Here is a 15,996-nt window from a genome sequence, read left to right on the forward strand (position 1 = left end):
GTATAATCTGGGTTCATTATATGCTGCGTGTTTTATTTTGCTTATAAAAAAGATGTATTTAGATTGTAGCTTTAATTGCCCAGTTACTTGACCAAATTTAATTTTCCATTCAAATATTTCTATCTCCAAGTTCATGATAGCTTCCAATGTGTGTGTTTTGTTTTGTTCACAGCAATGTGCAAGCAGGGGTGTCATCAGGTCCACGGCTCCTGTACTGTTCCTGGAGAATGCAAGTGAGTCTGAAAATTGATGAGAATTTTGTAGTTTTCACTTTAAGAACCAAGTTTGAACATGAATTTGACTGTGTATAAAATGACGTTACATGAAAGGCACTGCGAGGCAGATTAAACACCATTGTCACATATAACAGATAACACCAGGATTTAGCTGAACACTATTATTTAGACATAATAAAAACATTGATACCTTGTTCTTTTTAAACCGCGCCAAGATCAGATGTCTGAAATCTCCTGGTTCTGAAATCCTCCACCTGTAAGAAGGTGCCTTGCTGCATTTATTACCAGTTTCAACTCTAAAATCCCTGAGGCTGTTGCCAGAGAGATAATCTCTCCTCACAAAATACATTTTTAAATTAAAGGCTACAAATAACCTTTGAGATTATGAATCTGTTGTAAATATAAACCTTTTTTCAAGTCTAAGAGATCTCCCAAGAGCAAGTGGAAATGAATGCAACAGTGATTTAGTATAGTAATAATTTATAAGGCTAACAAGCCATGAAGAAAACAAGCTCAACAACCTTAGATAAAGCGAGAGAAAGAAAAGATTATCTCTCTTCAGCTGATATTTAATAACAGCAACATCAGCCGTTCACTATTGGAGCAGGTTAATACTGCCACTATCAATCCTCTAAACATGAAATCAACAACCGTCTTTTCTTTTTTGTTTTATCCCCAGGTGTCATTATGGCTGGAATGGTCCTCTGTGTGACCAGTGTTTGACGTTCCCAGGGTGTGTCTACGGCAGCTGCACCGAGCCCTGGAAGTGTGTGTGCGACGTCAACTGGGGAGGACTGCTGTGTGACAAAGGTCAGATAATGTGAAAGGGTGGAAGAAAGCCTGAATGTAACAACATGTCATTCGTTGATCTTCTCTTTCCAAACATCATGAAATTGTTCTTTACTATTGCTTTTAGAATCACGTCGTCTGCTGTCTCATTGTCCAATCGCGACCTCCATTATTTCACCAGAAACAAAATTCACCTGCGTAGAATGAGCACCGCACAAAAACCTTTTTTTTGTTAGAGGTGAACAAATATTTTCATCTACACTAAACAGCAGAGCTCACAATTAAACATGTATGAAAGCTCCATATTATACTCTTAGTCACATCAATGTTTTTGTTGCCTCTTGTTTTAAAACAGCATATTAACAAGGTTCTCCTTTAACAAAAAACATTTTCAGTAGAGGACGGTGTCATCTGCATAATGTTGAAAAGGCTTTGCAGTTTTTGTGAGTGTCTGTGTGTGTCCCTTGGGGCTTCTTCTTCTGTAACTAATTCCACCACTCTGAAGAAAAAGTCCTATCCCAGAATACAAACTAACCATCTATCACCTCTGTCCCAGCGTGGGAGCTATGGATCTGGGAGCTGGGAGGCGGATGAGAGCCCAGGGGACAGTGTATTGTGCAGAGGAAAGGTGATAGCCTTGGGTAAGGTGAATGTGAGCCATGCTAGACCGGACACTCTCGGTTAGGTGGGGTCTTCAGCTTATTTCCCGCATTCAGAAAGACTCTGTAAAGAGCTGTGCAGAGACAAAGAGACTGCGAGAACACAGGAGATCATTAGAGGAAGCAGAGCTTTAATCAGCTTGAACACTGGAGACAACATGGCCTGCAGCTACTGGCCTGCACAGTCAGCACACTGAGCCAGCCTGGGTACACTTCAGCCTCTGTGATGTGGGAATGTGTGTGTGTGTGTGTGTGTGTGTGTGTGTGTGTGTTTTTGTATCACTGCTGCGCTCTTCTCACTGACACAAAGTCAAACTGAAGTTAACAACGTTCCATTTGCATCCTCATTCCTTGAACTCCGCCTCACTTTGTTTCCCTTGTTTTGTCCTCTGACAAAAAAAAAAGTTCATTAGTTATTTTACGTGTTTGTGTTTTCAGATCTGAACTACTGTGGCACCCACCAGCCCTGCAAGAATAGTGGGACCTGCATCAACACAGAGCCAAACGAGTACCAGTGTGAGTGCCAGGAAGGTTTCAGAGGAAGAAACTGTGACATCGGTGAGTGTTTACTCTACAGGTCCTCACCCACCAAAGACTCTAGTATTAATCTGCACTAATGGAATATGTGCAAAAATGGAGACAATTTGTTACACAGTTATTCATTGGTAGTGTCTATACATACTCCCTATGTTGAAATTCAGTGCTTCAGGGACACAATTTCACATAAAGGTCTTTCTCTCCTTTGCACAAGTTGAGCGAAAAAATAATTCAGATATGTACCACTACCATGGATATTACTCCATGTCAACTGTCTTCCTTTATAACTTCATAAAATATTCATATTCAGTAACCTCTCAGATTTTGCAAAGTAAAATGAAAGAAGCTCCGCCTTTATTTACAGACAGGGAAAATTCACTGCAGCTCATATGTCTCTTTTATTTTTCATTTCACATATCCATCCCCGCTGTCTTCTCCTCTTGTCAGTGGAACATGCGTGTTTGTCGTCCCCCTGCATGAACAAAGCCACCTGTGTAGAAGACCCGACAGGCTTCAGCTGCATCTGTCCTGACGGCTGGACCGGACACACCTGCGCTGATGGTGATCCTCAATCCCTCACACACACAATGAAAAAAAAATAATCTTACACACCGACTCTGAGTCTGATCAGACGGGCTGCCAGGCAGAGTGAAATTGTCTGTGATTGGTTGTTACTGGATCAAAGCCAGTGAGTGACTTTAATCAATCCAACAGAGGAAGAGAAATTAGCCTGAACACAAACACTATCAGCAGCAATCAGTGGTCAGCCTCGCCCTCCGTCTAGCTCTGTTCCGTTTGTGTTTTCACACATGTACATGACCAAGAAAAAGAAGGAGCATCTTTAATCAGTCTTAATTCAATCAAAAAGAGGTAAAACTGAAAGCTTTATTGCGGAGAGTCAAGTGTGTATTGTCTAGTATTTATTCCGTGTTGGCCTTGGAGCGTCTTACATTTAGATAGATTCAGATTTAGTCTAAATCCAATTAGCCCTAGTGGGATTTATTCAGTTGTGTGATTCAGTGATTGAGTGAGAGGAGTTGGATTAGAAAGACTAAAGAGCTGTGGTTTAAAGTCATTTGTTAGCATTTGTTCTCCTGTCTGTTTGTTGACAAGGAAAATAACAACCAAACAAAAAACATACTTGTATATTGTTTTTCATCATATAGTTAAGCGATGATTTACTTGTGCTTCAAATGACCCTTCAGGTTAAGGAGAAATTAAGTATTTCCCCTTATTTAAAGTCAAGTTGCAAGTCTACAAAGTACCAACTGAACAGTCGTCTTTAAACCATCACTCGCACACAGATTCATGATGAGCAGCATCGACTTTAAGCCTTTATGTATTCAATGGAGAATTAGAGCTGTTTTTGTTATTGCTTATTTAATGTGATGTCATCAGTTTGTTTGCTCTGGGTGGAAACTGAGACAAACAAAAAACACCACAAACTCTTGTGTTTACTGCTGCACTGACCTGGGTGGCTTTTGTCCTCATTAGTTGAAGTTTAGTGTTCAGTAGTTGTTTGTTTGTCCTTGAAAATATGAACCGCAAACTGTCTATCTTGAGTTTATTCTGACTTATGAAGTATATTAAACTCAATATCATACAAAACAGCAAGCCCTGAGTTTAGATGGTGATGCAGATTTTTATACATTAGGTTGATGGCATTCATAGTGTATTTAAAAGCTCTTTAATTTATTATTAAGTTAAGTTTCTTAACCGCCATGTAAACAAGAACACTGTTTTGGTACGGTACAATATTTGGCCCATCATATAAAAAGCATTCTGATACAGAGATTCTGCGATGATTGATCAAAACTGCTAAACACTCATACAATGAAGCATCACTATATTTTACTAACTGATGGATATATTTGCCCCTGAAAGGATCTATGTATTGATTCACTGCAATTTGCAACACATTTACATTCTGTCAACTTATTTGGCCAATCAACTTCTGATCATGTCATCAGCCATCATGTCATAAGACCCACCCTGAGGTGTCATAAAGTAGTGACACACTGAGTCAAATCAGCAGGGAAGGTTTAGAACTCAAGTTTTTAAAAATTAAAATAGGGATATTTTGCGCATAGGATTCCATATGACAGGAGTTAAGACAACAATATGTCTTAACTACTACTGGCGGCAGTAGCTCAGTCTGTAGGGACTTGGGTTGGGAATCGGAGGGTCGCCAGTTCAAGTGCAAGGCACCTAACCCCCCCCCACCAGCTCAGGAGTGTGCACTGTGGGCAGCCCCCTCACTCTGAGACCTCTCCATTAGTGCATGTCCATAGGATCCTGTTTGTGCATGTGTGTGTATTTCGGCCTTTGTTTGTGTAGCATGTTTACGAGACAGAGTGTAAAAACGAATTTCCCCTCGCGGGATCAATAAAGTATAAAATTATTTAATTATTATTATAATATGTTAACTGTGTCGATATCCCCCCCACCCCCTCGTTTTGGGCTTTAAAGAGGTGTTACTATAAGGCTTAGAGGAATGCATGACTAAGACTTCAGACAGAGAATAAGTAACGTAAGTAATGTAGAGGGAGGAAAAGCATGTATCTGCAAAAATTCATTGACTGCAAGTGAATCTAAAACTGTTTGAAATTGAAACAACAGAAGCAACAAAGTCTTACACATCCTGACTTTTAAATGCAAGTCTGAGTCAAGTTCTGAAAGGCTTTTCTCACACAACTCCCACAATCCCACAACGATAATCTGAGCAGCCTCTGAAGACATCATCAGGGTATTCTTCACACTTTTTTCAAAGCTTCTCCACAGCCGTTGAAAATATGATACCACTAAGAATGCACATATTTTGTCACAGTATGATTTTCGAATGTCTCGCTGCAGCCCTCACATTATTTTATGATATCTGACTTCCGTATTTTTTGGAGCAGATGAAAAGGTCAAACATGTTTTTGTCTCCGATGTAACAACTGAGCTGTCACAGCGGTCCCTCTCTGGACCCATCGTCATGTGAGCTGTCTGTGTGTGTGTGAGTAAAACGTATGTATACAGAGGGTTCAGATCAAGAGGTGTGTGTGTGTGTGCAGGTGAGATTGGATCAAAGAGGTCATGGTCGGTCAGAGCTGTGTGTGTAAACAAGCAGCGCTCCACATCCTCTACTTTCCCCTCCATCAGGATGAAGTGCAGGCCGGACTCTGAAATGCAAACAATAAGACTCATTTTATGAAAATAAAAAAAAGTGTAAGAGGAGAGGTATAAACAGAGGAATAAAGGCAGAGTTTATTTTTGCTCTTGTTATTTGTCCCCGGCTTGATTAACAGTCTGGGAGGCAATCTATCTCTGTCCATGTGTATGTTGTGGGGGGCTCTCGGGGGAATACACAGTGAGAGGATTGTCAGGCTTGCAGGGAATGACAACCATAACCACAACACAGCTCTGCTTTCAGAGTAGATTTATATATATATAACCAATATTAATTAAAGGCTTTTTGTTTGTTATGAATTCTCCGTCTAGTTTTGGTTGCGTGTTATTGCTCGGGTCGGGAGGATGGAAAATGCTTGTTGTGCAGGGTTAGGTAAATCAAAAGGTTATGAGAGAGACAGAGTGATGGGAAAATGGGAGAAGTTATGATGCTGCACAAAAATGGCATGTGTGATAGGAAGTTATGCATGGTTAACCTATGAAATGAGGGCTTCTTTTTGGGTGTTTGCATACTTTTCCCTCACATTCTCTCTCTTGCGTTATCTGTTTTTAATTCCTTTTCAGAGGAGTGGAACCACGCATGGCTGCTCCATTTTCTATTTTTCTCTTCTCCCCCCCATCCTAGTTGACTTTATTTAGATTCCCTCGTTCCTCCCTTCTCTCTGGGAAAGGCTTGAGGTGCCCCCCATGTACGTGCAGCAGATGATTGTATTTATCTCTGTTTGCACAGAAACCGGAGCAGCAGAAAAGAGAATAAAAACACGCTGCTGCCAATGCATCCGCATACCAGGGCTCTAGTCCGCATGATGGCATCACACAAACGCACACACACAAATTGTCTCTTTGATATTCACCCACACATTCCCATTACACAGATCAGTAGTTCATGTGCGTTGTTTTCTCTGCTCTCTTCCCAGCGGTGAGGCAGTGTGATCGGGGCCCCTGTGGACGAGGAGCAACGTGTGAGGAGACTCCCGGAGGTTACCGCTGCGTCTGCCCGCCGGGATGGACTGGTCGCACGTGCCAGCTGGGTCAGTGGGTCTGATTTAAATATGTTTTAAATATGTAAATATACATGAAAGGGTCACTGCCCCTGAATAATGGAGGCCTGTCAAGCCTTTTCTTTTCGTATTCTTTAATATGGGCACAAATATATCCCATATACAAATATACATCCTACAACATGACTTTATTCTGTACATTACAACATTAACATAAATCAAGAGACATAGCAAGGTCATATCAGAATGAAGACATAAATGCAGATGCACAAGGTCCTTTTGCTTTTGACCAGTTTTCATGAAAATGTAGACGCTCACATTTCCCTTTCCTGAGTACTTTAGGAACTCATTCACGTTTGCTGCCAAAATGAGGTAAAAAAAAAAATTCTTGACCTTTAAAATGTCAACTTACAAAACCCATTCACCACAATGACCAATTTGCAGCTTTTCAGGAGTATTTAGTTTGCTGTCTTACTTCTTTGGAATGACCTGTTTTACTATTCTAAATGCAAAATGGTCAAACACAGTTCACAGATTTAAACACCAGTTAAATCATTTGTAGGTAATTTAGTGAAGATTTGATATTGCCATCCCAAAAATGAGCTGAAACGTATCCTAACTTATGATATTGATTTCAACCGTAATACCCAGCCCAGAGTAAAAGGAATTTCTGCTGACTCAAACAAACGTCATCTTTAGAAACTTCTTAAAAAAAAAACACTGATGCATTTTTGTAGTGTTGGAGAGATAAAGAGCTACGTCCGTTATTCAAATAATTTACTTAATGAAGAGATACCAAGAGCAAGACTATTGACTTCTCTTTAATGAAATCCTATTTTCTTGGAAGTAGTAAGTACAATTAGGTCTTAAAAAAACCCATTTTAGGTTAAATTAGCTAACACTTCACCAGACTAAAGCTAAATCAATGATGGAAATACTCACTTCCCTCAGAGTGAAAATGCTCAGAATGTGACCATGTTTATGAAACTGTGGAAGATTTCATCACGTGAACAAACACTAGATTAAGAGTCAGTTTATTTGAGGTTAAAAGACTGATGTTGTATTTTGTATTTTCATGCCAGAACTTTTTTACACAAGATCAAGAAAACAGAAGTTTTAAATCTGACCCTGACCGGAGTTGAGACACAAGTTGAGGGTCTTAATTCAAGGCTATGTAAGTTAAGATTAGATGTGTGATTTTTTTTTTTTATTTGTGATAAATGATTCATAATGGTAGTGCAGTACAGTCCATTGCAGTGTACTTTTAATGAGGACTCCCAAAGCATCTATTGATAGACTTTTTAACAATAATCTTCTCACAAGCTCAATCCATCAGCACTTAAATGCACGACTGGTTTCAAATGTTGTGTTTCAACAAGTGATATGTTATAATTTGTTCAGTTTGAAGTGAAATTTGCATTTAAACCGAAAAATTTAAAAAGCAGGAAAGATAATTCAGCATGTTAATCCTCCTATCAGGCCACCCTGAGAATCAGTATTCTCTAAATGCGACGTCACGTCCCTTTGGGCTGCAGTCGCTCCTATTGACGAGTGAACTACCAGAGGGGTCTCGTGTTAGATAGAACAGCAGAGTGGAAAATGTATAGGTTTAGGTCACACATTCACAGACAGACTCTCTCACACACACGGAGGACTTACTAAACGCACATACAGAGACGGCTCGGGGGTTCTGAAGTAAAAACTGAGACATATTTCAGGATGACAGCCTCTCCTGCTCCTCTGTGTTACAGCGATATGTCACTCTGACACTTGATAATCCCCCATAGTTCCACATCACAGGTCAGTACCTTACAGTGTAACACACACACACACATACACATATACACACACACATTCACAGTGTTCAAACACAGGAGATAAAACTCTTTATAGCCCCAGCCGAGAGGCAGAGCATCCGTGCCTTAAATAGTGAAAGGCAATTATACTTTCTATCAGTTTCACTCTTTTATTAGCCGACGTCTGTCCCCTCATTTTCTATGTTGAGCAGGATCCTCTGGCTTTTCCCATAGATAATGCACAAAAGCACACACACATAGAGATACAAACACATACACTCTACGGGTGCTAAATCCTAATTGGCCTCTCAGTGACGGTAACAGGTTTAGATTACCTATAACTGTCTGACTACTTCCTCTTTATTCATTCAGCGTTTCTTTCTAATCCTCTTCCTGGGCTATCAGAGCAGAGCCCTCAGGGCTTCCTGGCGTTTACACCCCTGGTGTGATGCGGAGGGTGCACAAAACTTAACAGCAGCAGGGGGGTCTGTGCATGAACGAAGATGATACTGCCAGGTGTAACTGTGGATGTCCTCTGCATTTATGAAGATAATACTTGACACTTCTATGCAAGCGCCGGCATAGAAACATTAATTCCCCACTTCATGATTCCACTCAAGTTTTTTCTTCAAAAATGTTTATAATTTAGGGATAGCTGGTGGCTATGATTATTGAGGAGATAAGCAGGATAAGGTGTAGTAGTTATTGGAATATTTAACATCACATCCACTTGGTTCATTTACATTAAACTGATGATTTTTTCTGAAGCAACTTTCAACACATAAGAAATTATTTTGGAAACAACCTAACCTGGCAAAAATCCTGCAAAGCATCAGGACTCATCAAATATACTAACCTCCTTTAAATGCTACGTTTTGAAACAATAAAACACATGGAAAGGATGTAATTAATAAATGTCACAACAGCAACATCCTGTATAATATTACTATAATGGTATTAAAGCACTATGATGGTAAATATACGTTATACAGAATATTATTATATACAGTTTTTACAAAAAATGCTTAAGTTAAATCCATAGTCAATACTTACAGTAGAATCTCAGTTCAGTCAGAAGAGAAAAATACAAATTTTGAAATAAAATGATAAAATTGGAAAGAAAAAAGTTCTCTGACTAATCATGTTATGTTCATCAGGAGACACATGTCCATTTTTACAGGTGCTAAATTACAGTCATCTTAACAGAAGAATAATCTTGATCTTGTTATTTCTTCTTTGATCTTCTTTTCTTTAGACACCAATGAGTGTGAAACGAGTATATGTGTCCACGCCCTCTCCTGTCGCAACCTGATAGGTGGATACCTGTGTGACTGCCTTCCTGGATGGACGGGGGCCAACTGTGACATCAGTAAGTATGGACAGAAAAGGAGAAGCAGAGAAGGAAAGGAAAGGCAAAAGGACAGGAAAAACGACTAACTTGAAGGAGAATCCTTGAAGAAAGGAAAATTAATAATTGCACTGAGTTTCAAATTTGGATTCTGGAGAAAAGTTCAAGTCAGACTTTATTGATCATTACAGAATATTCCTGCATTCCTATGGCATTAAACTTTGATATACTTTAATGTGGTGTTACTGTTTTCTTTGATTTTTAGGGAACAGTAGCTGTCAGGGTTTGTGTTTGAACGGTGGACAGTGTGAGGTAAGAGTCCTGGCTAAGAGACTGGCCTCTCTCTCTCTCTCTCTCTTTATGTCTCTCTCTCTCTCTCTCTAATTTGCCACAGCACTAACCTGCTTCATTCTCTTCATATTCTCTGTTGTTGTAATGTTTGTACCTTCTTCCTATCATGCCTTAATCTTTCCTTAAAATGAAGATTTCTTGAGAACCCGTTTTAAAAGTAAAGTAATGACAATCATCAGACTTGTCAAGCTCTTGTCATATCAGGCTTTCTTCTGGATATGAAAACTTCCTTTTGACATCATTTTGCCTGGAGATTGTGTGCAGTATTTATTCTCAAAGGGAAAATGCCTGAGGACAGATCTGTGACAGAGTTTCCCTTTCTGCTCTCTTGTGCTCTTTTTCACTTCATAAATGTATTGATCGTTCTGTTTTTCATACATATATGTAACACACTGTCCTATTTATCTACTGTCCTACATAGGACCATGTTTCAGGGTCTAGATGTTCGTGTCCCCCTGGTTTCTCTGGGAAATACTGTCAAAATCTTCCAAATGCCTGTGACAGTGCCCCCTGTCTGCATGGAGGACAGTGTGTAGAGAAAGACGGACGGACCATCACCTGTAACTGTCCCTTGGGATATTCAGGAACCTTCTGTGAGGTCAGAGAACTTTTGTTTTCTTTGTTTTCTGCAGAATGAAAACAACATAGTATCAGATGATGATGACAAAACCCTGTAGTCATCATGACTGAATATCAAGCTGTTTCATGAAAAGACTTCCAGTGAATAAAACAGTGTATATATTTTTTGTTAAAATGGATGTCCACGTTTTTGCAACTATTTTGTTCTATTATTTCAGATACCTTTGGATCTGTGCAATCCCAACCCCTGCCAACAGGGGGCGTCCTGTCACAGCATAGAGGGCAGGTACATGTGCGCCTGCCCCGAGGGTTACTATGGTAATGAGTGCATGAGCCTCAAGAGTCCTTGCATTGGTCAAAACTGTCCAGGTGAGAAAAACCTGTTTGTGTGTCTGTAAAAGCACAAAATCTCAATAAAAGACGAGTCTAACTTGTCTTTCTCTGTCTTCGTATCTGTAGGAGCAATGTCTGACACTACGCACAGCGGCATCAGCTTCTACATCATTCTGGTGGGCGTCTTAGCTTTAGTAACAGTGTGTGGCTGTGCGGCCTGCGCCTTCATCCTCTCCCACCTCCATCGAAAGCGGAAAAAGGAGCAGGCCGCCCCACAGGAAGAAGGCATCAACAACCAGAGGGAATTTGTCAACCTCATCAGGAACGTAGACCATCCCACACCCCTACTGCCCCCCGCTGTCCCGCCCTCACATCCTACTGCCCCTGCCCCCGCCACACAATGCTACGAGGAGATTGAACTCACCCTGCCGCCCTCCCCTGCACCTTCACATCCTTCTCCGGCACTAAAGCCAGCCCATGCGCCAAAACTGGACATTTCAAACCGGGAGAGGGAGAAGTTGAACCGCTTTCACCACACAGACAACCAGGAAGTGGAGGCCTGACAAAGGAGCTCTTTTTAAACTTTATTTTGCGTCTTTGTTCGCACAGGCCTGTTCCCAGATCATGTACTGTCTCATTGTTGCAGTCATGAGTTATCTGAGGAGTCAAGGCTGTTACGTAGAAGGGTCAAAAGTCTTACTGTGTTATTTTAAGTGACTTGTTTTCTACAAATACGAGAAGCAGCAGGTGCATAATGTTTGAGTGAAGCACTCCTCATTGACTCTTGTAAATCTGGAGACCGTCAGACTTGCCTGGGAGTGCCTGACATACTGACAAGAAGAAAAAAGGGGAACATTAAGAACCAGTTTTTTTGGTCCATGATTCCATCTGATCAGTGTTCAGACCTCCATTTCTGTTTCAGACTGAACCGTGACAAACTGAGATTCATGAAGGGATGCTTATTTAACACTCTGTGTGTTTCTGTGTCTGGTTGTGCGTACGTGTGTGATCCTGAAAAAGAGAATGTTTTATTATGAGTGTCTGTGGTGAAAAAAGAGAGAATAAAGACAGTTTACTTCAAGGAAAGGAAAGAAAGTTTATACACACTGAAGAGAGAGAGAAACTCTTGAAGGCTTTCAAGCTTTTGGAAAACTGTTTTAAAAACTATACACTGTTGCCTATTGTGTCTGTTATACTACAGTTTTAAAGATGTATGATTTTTTTCACCTGTGTGTAAAATAGCTTTTTTGTACATGGATATATTGTACATATTGATGCCCTTTTTGTACTGTACTTCATTGTTTAAGTGTGCTTTGTTTGTCCCTTCTCACTTTCCATTTGGAGCAACCAGCACATGGATCGTAATAAAAGTGCATTTACCAATGATACTTTAACAGAATGAACTTTAATAACAACCAGATTTTTGACCACATGTCCTACAGGCACAGGGAGGTGTGAGCCATGGCACACGTTATAAACTCTTGTTTTAAAGAGAGAATATTGTGCTTCTCATCCTCTTATGAGCATAAAGTGCATGTTTCTATTGCTGTGACAAGTTTGATGTTATAATTCTACGAGGCCCAACTAGACAATCTAATGAGAAAGTAACAGGGAGCACAAAGTCTTTCTGAGATCTAATTCGCTGTTTATTTAGTAGTTTGTAATTTAAGGGATTTTTCATGCTCAAAAACGGTCACTTTCAGTGATGCGCTGCAATTTCTTCACAGCTGGGTCACTCCTTACAGATTGATGTTGTGCCACAGGCTGCACTTGAAGAGTTTCCACAGATGATTTATTACATAGTGTTAAACAGGCTCAGTTTAAGGCTCTTAAAACAAACGCTTAGGTGGTGCCAACAAGTTTCAAATGGTTAAAGAGTTAAGAAGTGTTTGTTCAAGTGAGTAATGATGGTCGAGTCTGAACTCCTACTATCCTTAGTGTTTACATGGGAGCACACATGAAAGCACAATCACTTTCATATCAGTGTTGGATACACAAGGGAGGAGATTTCATGGAGAAATTGGCTCACAGTGACTATAGGTCAGTGGGTCACTGTATGCAAAGCAACTCTCTCTCTCTCTCTCTCTCTCTCTCTCTCTCTCTCTCTGACACACATTCACAAACAATGATCTTGACTGTGCCAAGAAAAAGAATGGAAAACCTTCAGATCAACACCCCTTTTCCTCAAGAACGTTTGTGAGGTTGTTAGAAAACAAGCTGGCCTTGAGGTAACAATTTAAATCAAATACCTTTTCGTTACTCCTTTGCAGTATAGTTACATTTATTGTAATCAGGTTAAGTAGGATGCCTTGCTAATAATATGCTAATTTATAGCTTTTGAGTTATCAGAAATTTGTGTAATAGGCTATACTGTATCAACGCATTAAGAACAAACCTAAAAATAACATATAAATGAATGGGTAGTGATCTTAATATTGTAAGTTGGAATGTCAAGGGCCTAAAATCACCCGGTAAAAAGGAGGAAGGTAATTAATCATCTCAAACAGTTTAAAACAGACATTGTCTTCTTACAGGAGACGCATGTGCATGCCTCTGAGCACTCTAGGCTTATGGCGGGCTGGGCGGGGAAGCATTTCCCAGCATTGGACCCGACCCTGGATCGCTCTTCCAGCAGACCAGGGGTAGTGAGTAGCTCTGCCTCATGTATCCAGTCTTTTATCTCTGAGTTTGGGATTTCAGATACATGGCGGGTTCCTCAATCCTCGAGAGAGACGGTATTCCTTTTTTTCCAATGTCCATCACACTTACTACAGAATAGACTATATTTTTGTTGACAACAGACTAATTCCTCAGGTCCATTCCTGCACATATCACGGTATCGTCATATCTGACAATGCCCCTGTTGTGATGTCAATGCTATTTCCCAACGCTCCACGGCCTACGAGGCACTGGCGTCTTAACCCAACCCTACTTTCAGACCCCCAGTTTGTTAAATATATAGAACAACAGATTAGCTTTGTCTTTGAAACGAACTGTACCCCGGATGTCTCTGCTCTTGTGGTCTGGGATGCATTTAAGGCCTACTTGAGAGGGCAAATTATAGCGTTCACTGCAAATAAGAAAAGACAGTCTCAGAAAGACCAACTGGAATTGATATCTAAAATTCAAGAAACCGATCGACAATATGCACTTTACCAAACTCCAGAACTATACAACCAACGATTGGAACTGAAAACTAAGTTTGACCTTCTCACCACTTACCTAACGGAAAGTCTCCTGTTAAAAAGTAAAAGCGCCTACTATGAACATAGTGAAAAATTGAGGGCGACGTGCTAGCTAATCAACTAAAGGGACTAAGGGCTAAACAACTTATTTAACTTTATTTAACATTCTATATTCAAGCTCTAGTAATGTCCTCGAATGTGTCGTGTCACTAGATGCCGAGAAGGCGTTTGATCGCGTTGAGTGGAAATATTTGTTTAAAGTTCTGGAATTTTTTTTCCCTTTTGAGTCAGATTGCCTCCAACCACCTTTTCAGCCCCTCGCGCTCTGACTCAACTTTTCAGACTTGGCATGAAAGGGGCATCAGATCGTTTTCGGACTTGTTTGAAGACGGCTGTTTTGTTTCCTTTAATCAATTGACTGAGAAATACAATCTACTGAAAATGCACTTCTTTCAGTATTTACAGGTCAGACGGTATGTTCGCTCGCATGTGCCCTGTTTCCCTTCAGTACCCATAGCTAACCTGATAGATACCTTTCTTTCCTTTGACCCACTGTCTATAGGTGCACTGTCCAAGTTACACAATATCATTTCGATGCTCATATGTTCACCACTGGACAGGATTAAGGCGGCCTGGGAACAGGACTTCGGACACAGCTCTGATGACCAATGGGACTCCATTCTTTTATCAATACATAAATCCTCAATCTGTGATAGACACTGTCTACTTCAATTTAAGGTGGTCCACAGGGCTCACATGTCCAAGGTTAAGCTGTCCAGCATCTACGCCGATATAACCCCCACCTGTGACAAATGCAATTATAGTGATGCTACCCTGATACATATGTATTGGCTATGTCCTAAATTGCATAAATTCTGGCATGACATTTTCCTTACTTTATCTACAATATTAAAGAAAAATCTAAGCCTTAGCCGTACCCTTGCCCTGTTCGGTGTTGCTATAGTGGAGATAACCCCCACCTGACTTCTACAGAACACCGCATGGTCGCTTTTGCCTTGCTCTTGGCCAGACGTGCAATCCTGCTGAAATGGAAGGGTGCTGCCCTGCCCACGATTGACCAGTGGTGTCAGGATGTAATGTCCTGTCTTAAACTCAAGATGTTACGTTTTTCTGTCAGAAGCTTGAAGAGGAAATTATATGAGACATGGGAACCATTCTTAACCTACTTTCATAACACTCAAACTAAATCATCATGAGATGAGCTTTGATCCGGCCCTTGGCATAAAAAGTAAGATCTGACTCTGTGTGGTGCGCTGCAACTAACTCTTCGATATTACGCCTTGTTTTTTTATTCAGGACAGCTGGGGATGGGAGGGTGGGAAGAGCTATTGCACTTTATCATGTATTACTGTCACTGCCACAGAGACATGTTCGTCTTACTTGTTCTGCACATTACTATACCATTTGTGGCAATGTGGAATATTACTGCCCAACCCTGGTGTTTTCTATGTTTTATTATTCGCCTTCTTTTTTTTGTATTTTGTGTTTATATGATGACAACTCAATAAAGATATTTGAAATAAATAAATAAATAACATATTCATCACTGAATGCAAGATCCAACCATTATCATATGTCATACTGATACTGAAATGACCAAATGGCTGTATAACTACAGTCTGTAAAATGGGGTTATTATATCGGGCAGTTAAAGTGACTTCAGTGTCTCATCTTTGACATTTATCCACCAAATGGGTGAGTTATGGCACTTTTGGATTTTACAAGCGTTGGCAGGCTGGAAATGAACACTGGCTTTCTCTCCCCACCCTGGTAAGAAGGAAATGAAGGAAAAAAGAGTTTCACACACATGCTTACACCGCTGGATCTAAAACAACCTCACTGCACCTGCTGTGACCCCAAGGATGTCATATCTGATTTGAAAGTTTTAATTATAAAGGTGAATACTGTCTGTTCCTCGTTTATTTGATGATAAAAAACACCTTAATTCATATTTTGTATTGAAAGTGATGCAGCTAATGTATGCTTATTT

General features: G+C 40.3%; 1 protein-coding gene across 2 annotated transcripts in view; it reads left to right on the plus strand.

Moving 5' to 3' along the window:
- LOC109985774 (protein jagged-1b) overlaps positions 1–12,186 on the plus strand; it is a 45,273-nt gene extending 33,087 nt beyond the window's left edge. Inside the window, exons 5-14 of one of the 2 annotated variants that reach the window (XM_020636172.3) lie at positions 173–233; positions 916–1,046; positions 2,123–2,242; positions 2,669–2,782; positions 6,310–6,423; positions 9,445–9,558; positions 9,803–9,849; positions 10,310–10,486; positions 10,686–10,836; positions 10,927–12,186. In XM_020636172.3, the coding sequence (XP_020491828.2) occupies positions 173–233; positions 916–1,046; positions 2,123–2,242; positions 2,669–2,782; positions 6,310–6,423; positions 9,445–9,558; positions 9,803–9,849; positions 10,310–10,486; positions 10,686–10,836; positions 10,927–11,363 (1,466 nt within the window). In that variant the 3' untranslated portion in view covers positions 11,364–12,186. The remainder of the gene's footprint in view (positions 1–172; positions 234–915; positions 1,047–2,122; positions 2,243–2,668; positions 2,783–6,309; positions 6,424–9,444; positions 9,559–9,802; positions 9,850–10,309; positions 10,487–10,685; positions 10,837–10,926) is intronic. The other variant, XM_020636174.3, reaches the window with a different exon arrangement.
- The last annotated feature ends 3,810 nt before the right edge of the window (positions 12,187–15,996 follow it).

The sequence above is a fragment of the Labrus bergylta genome, chromosome 11 (genome assembly GCF_963930695.1).
Source record: "Labrus bergylta chromosome 11, fLabBer1.1, whole genome shotgun sequence".
NCBI lineage: Eukaryota > Metazoa > Chordata > Actinopteri > Labriformes > Labridae > Labrus > Labrus bergylta.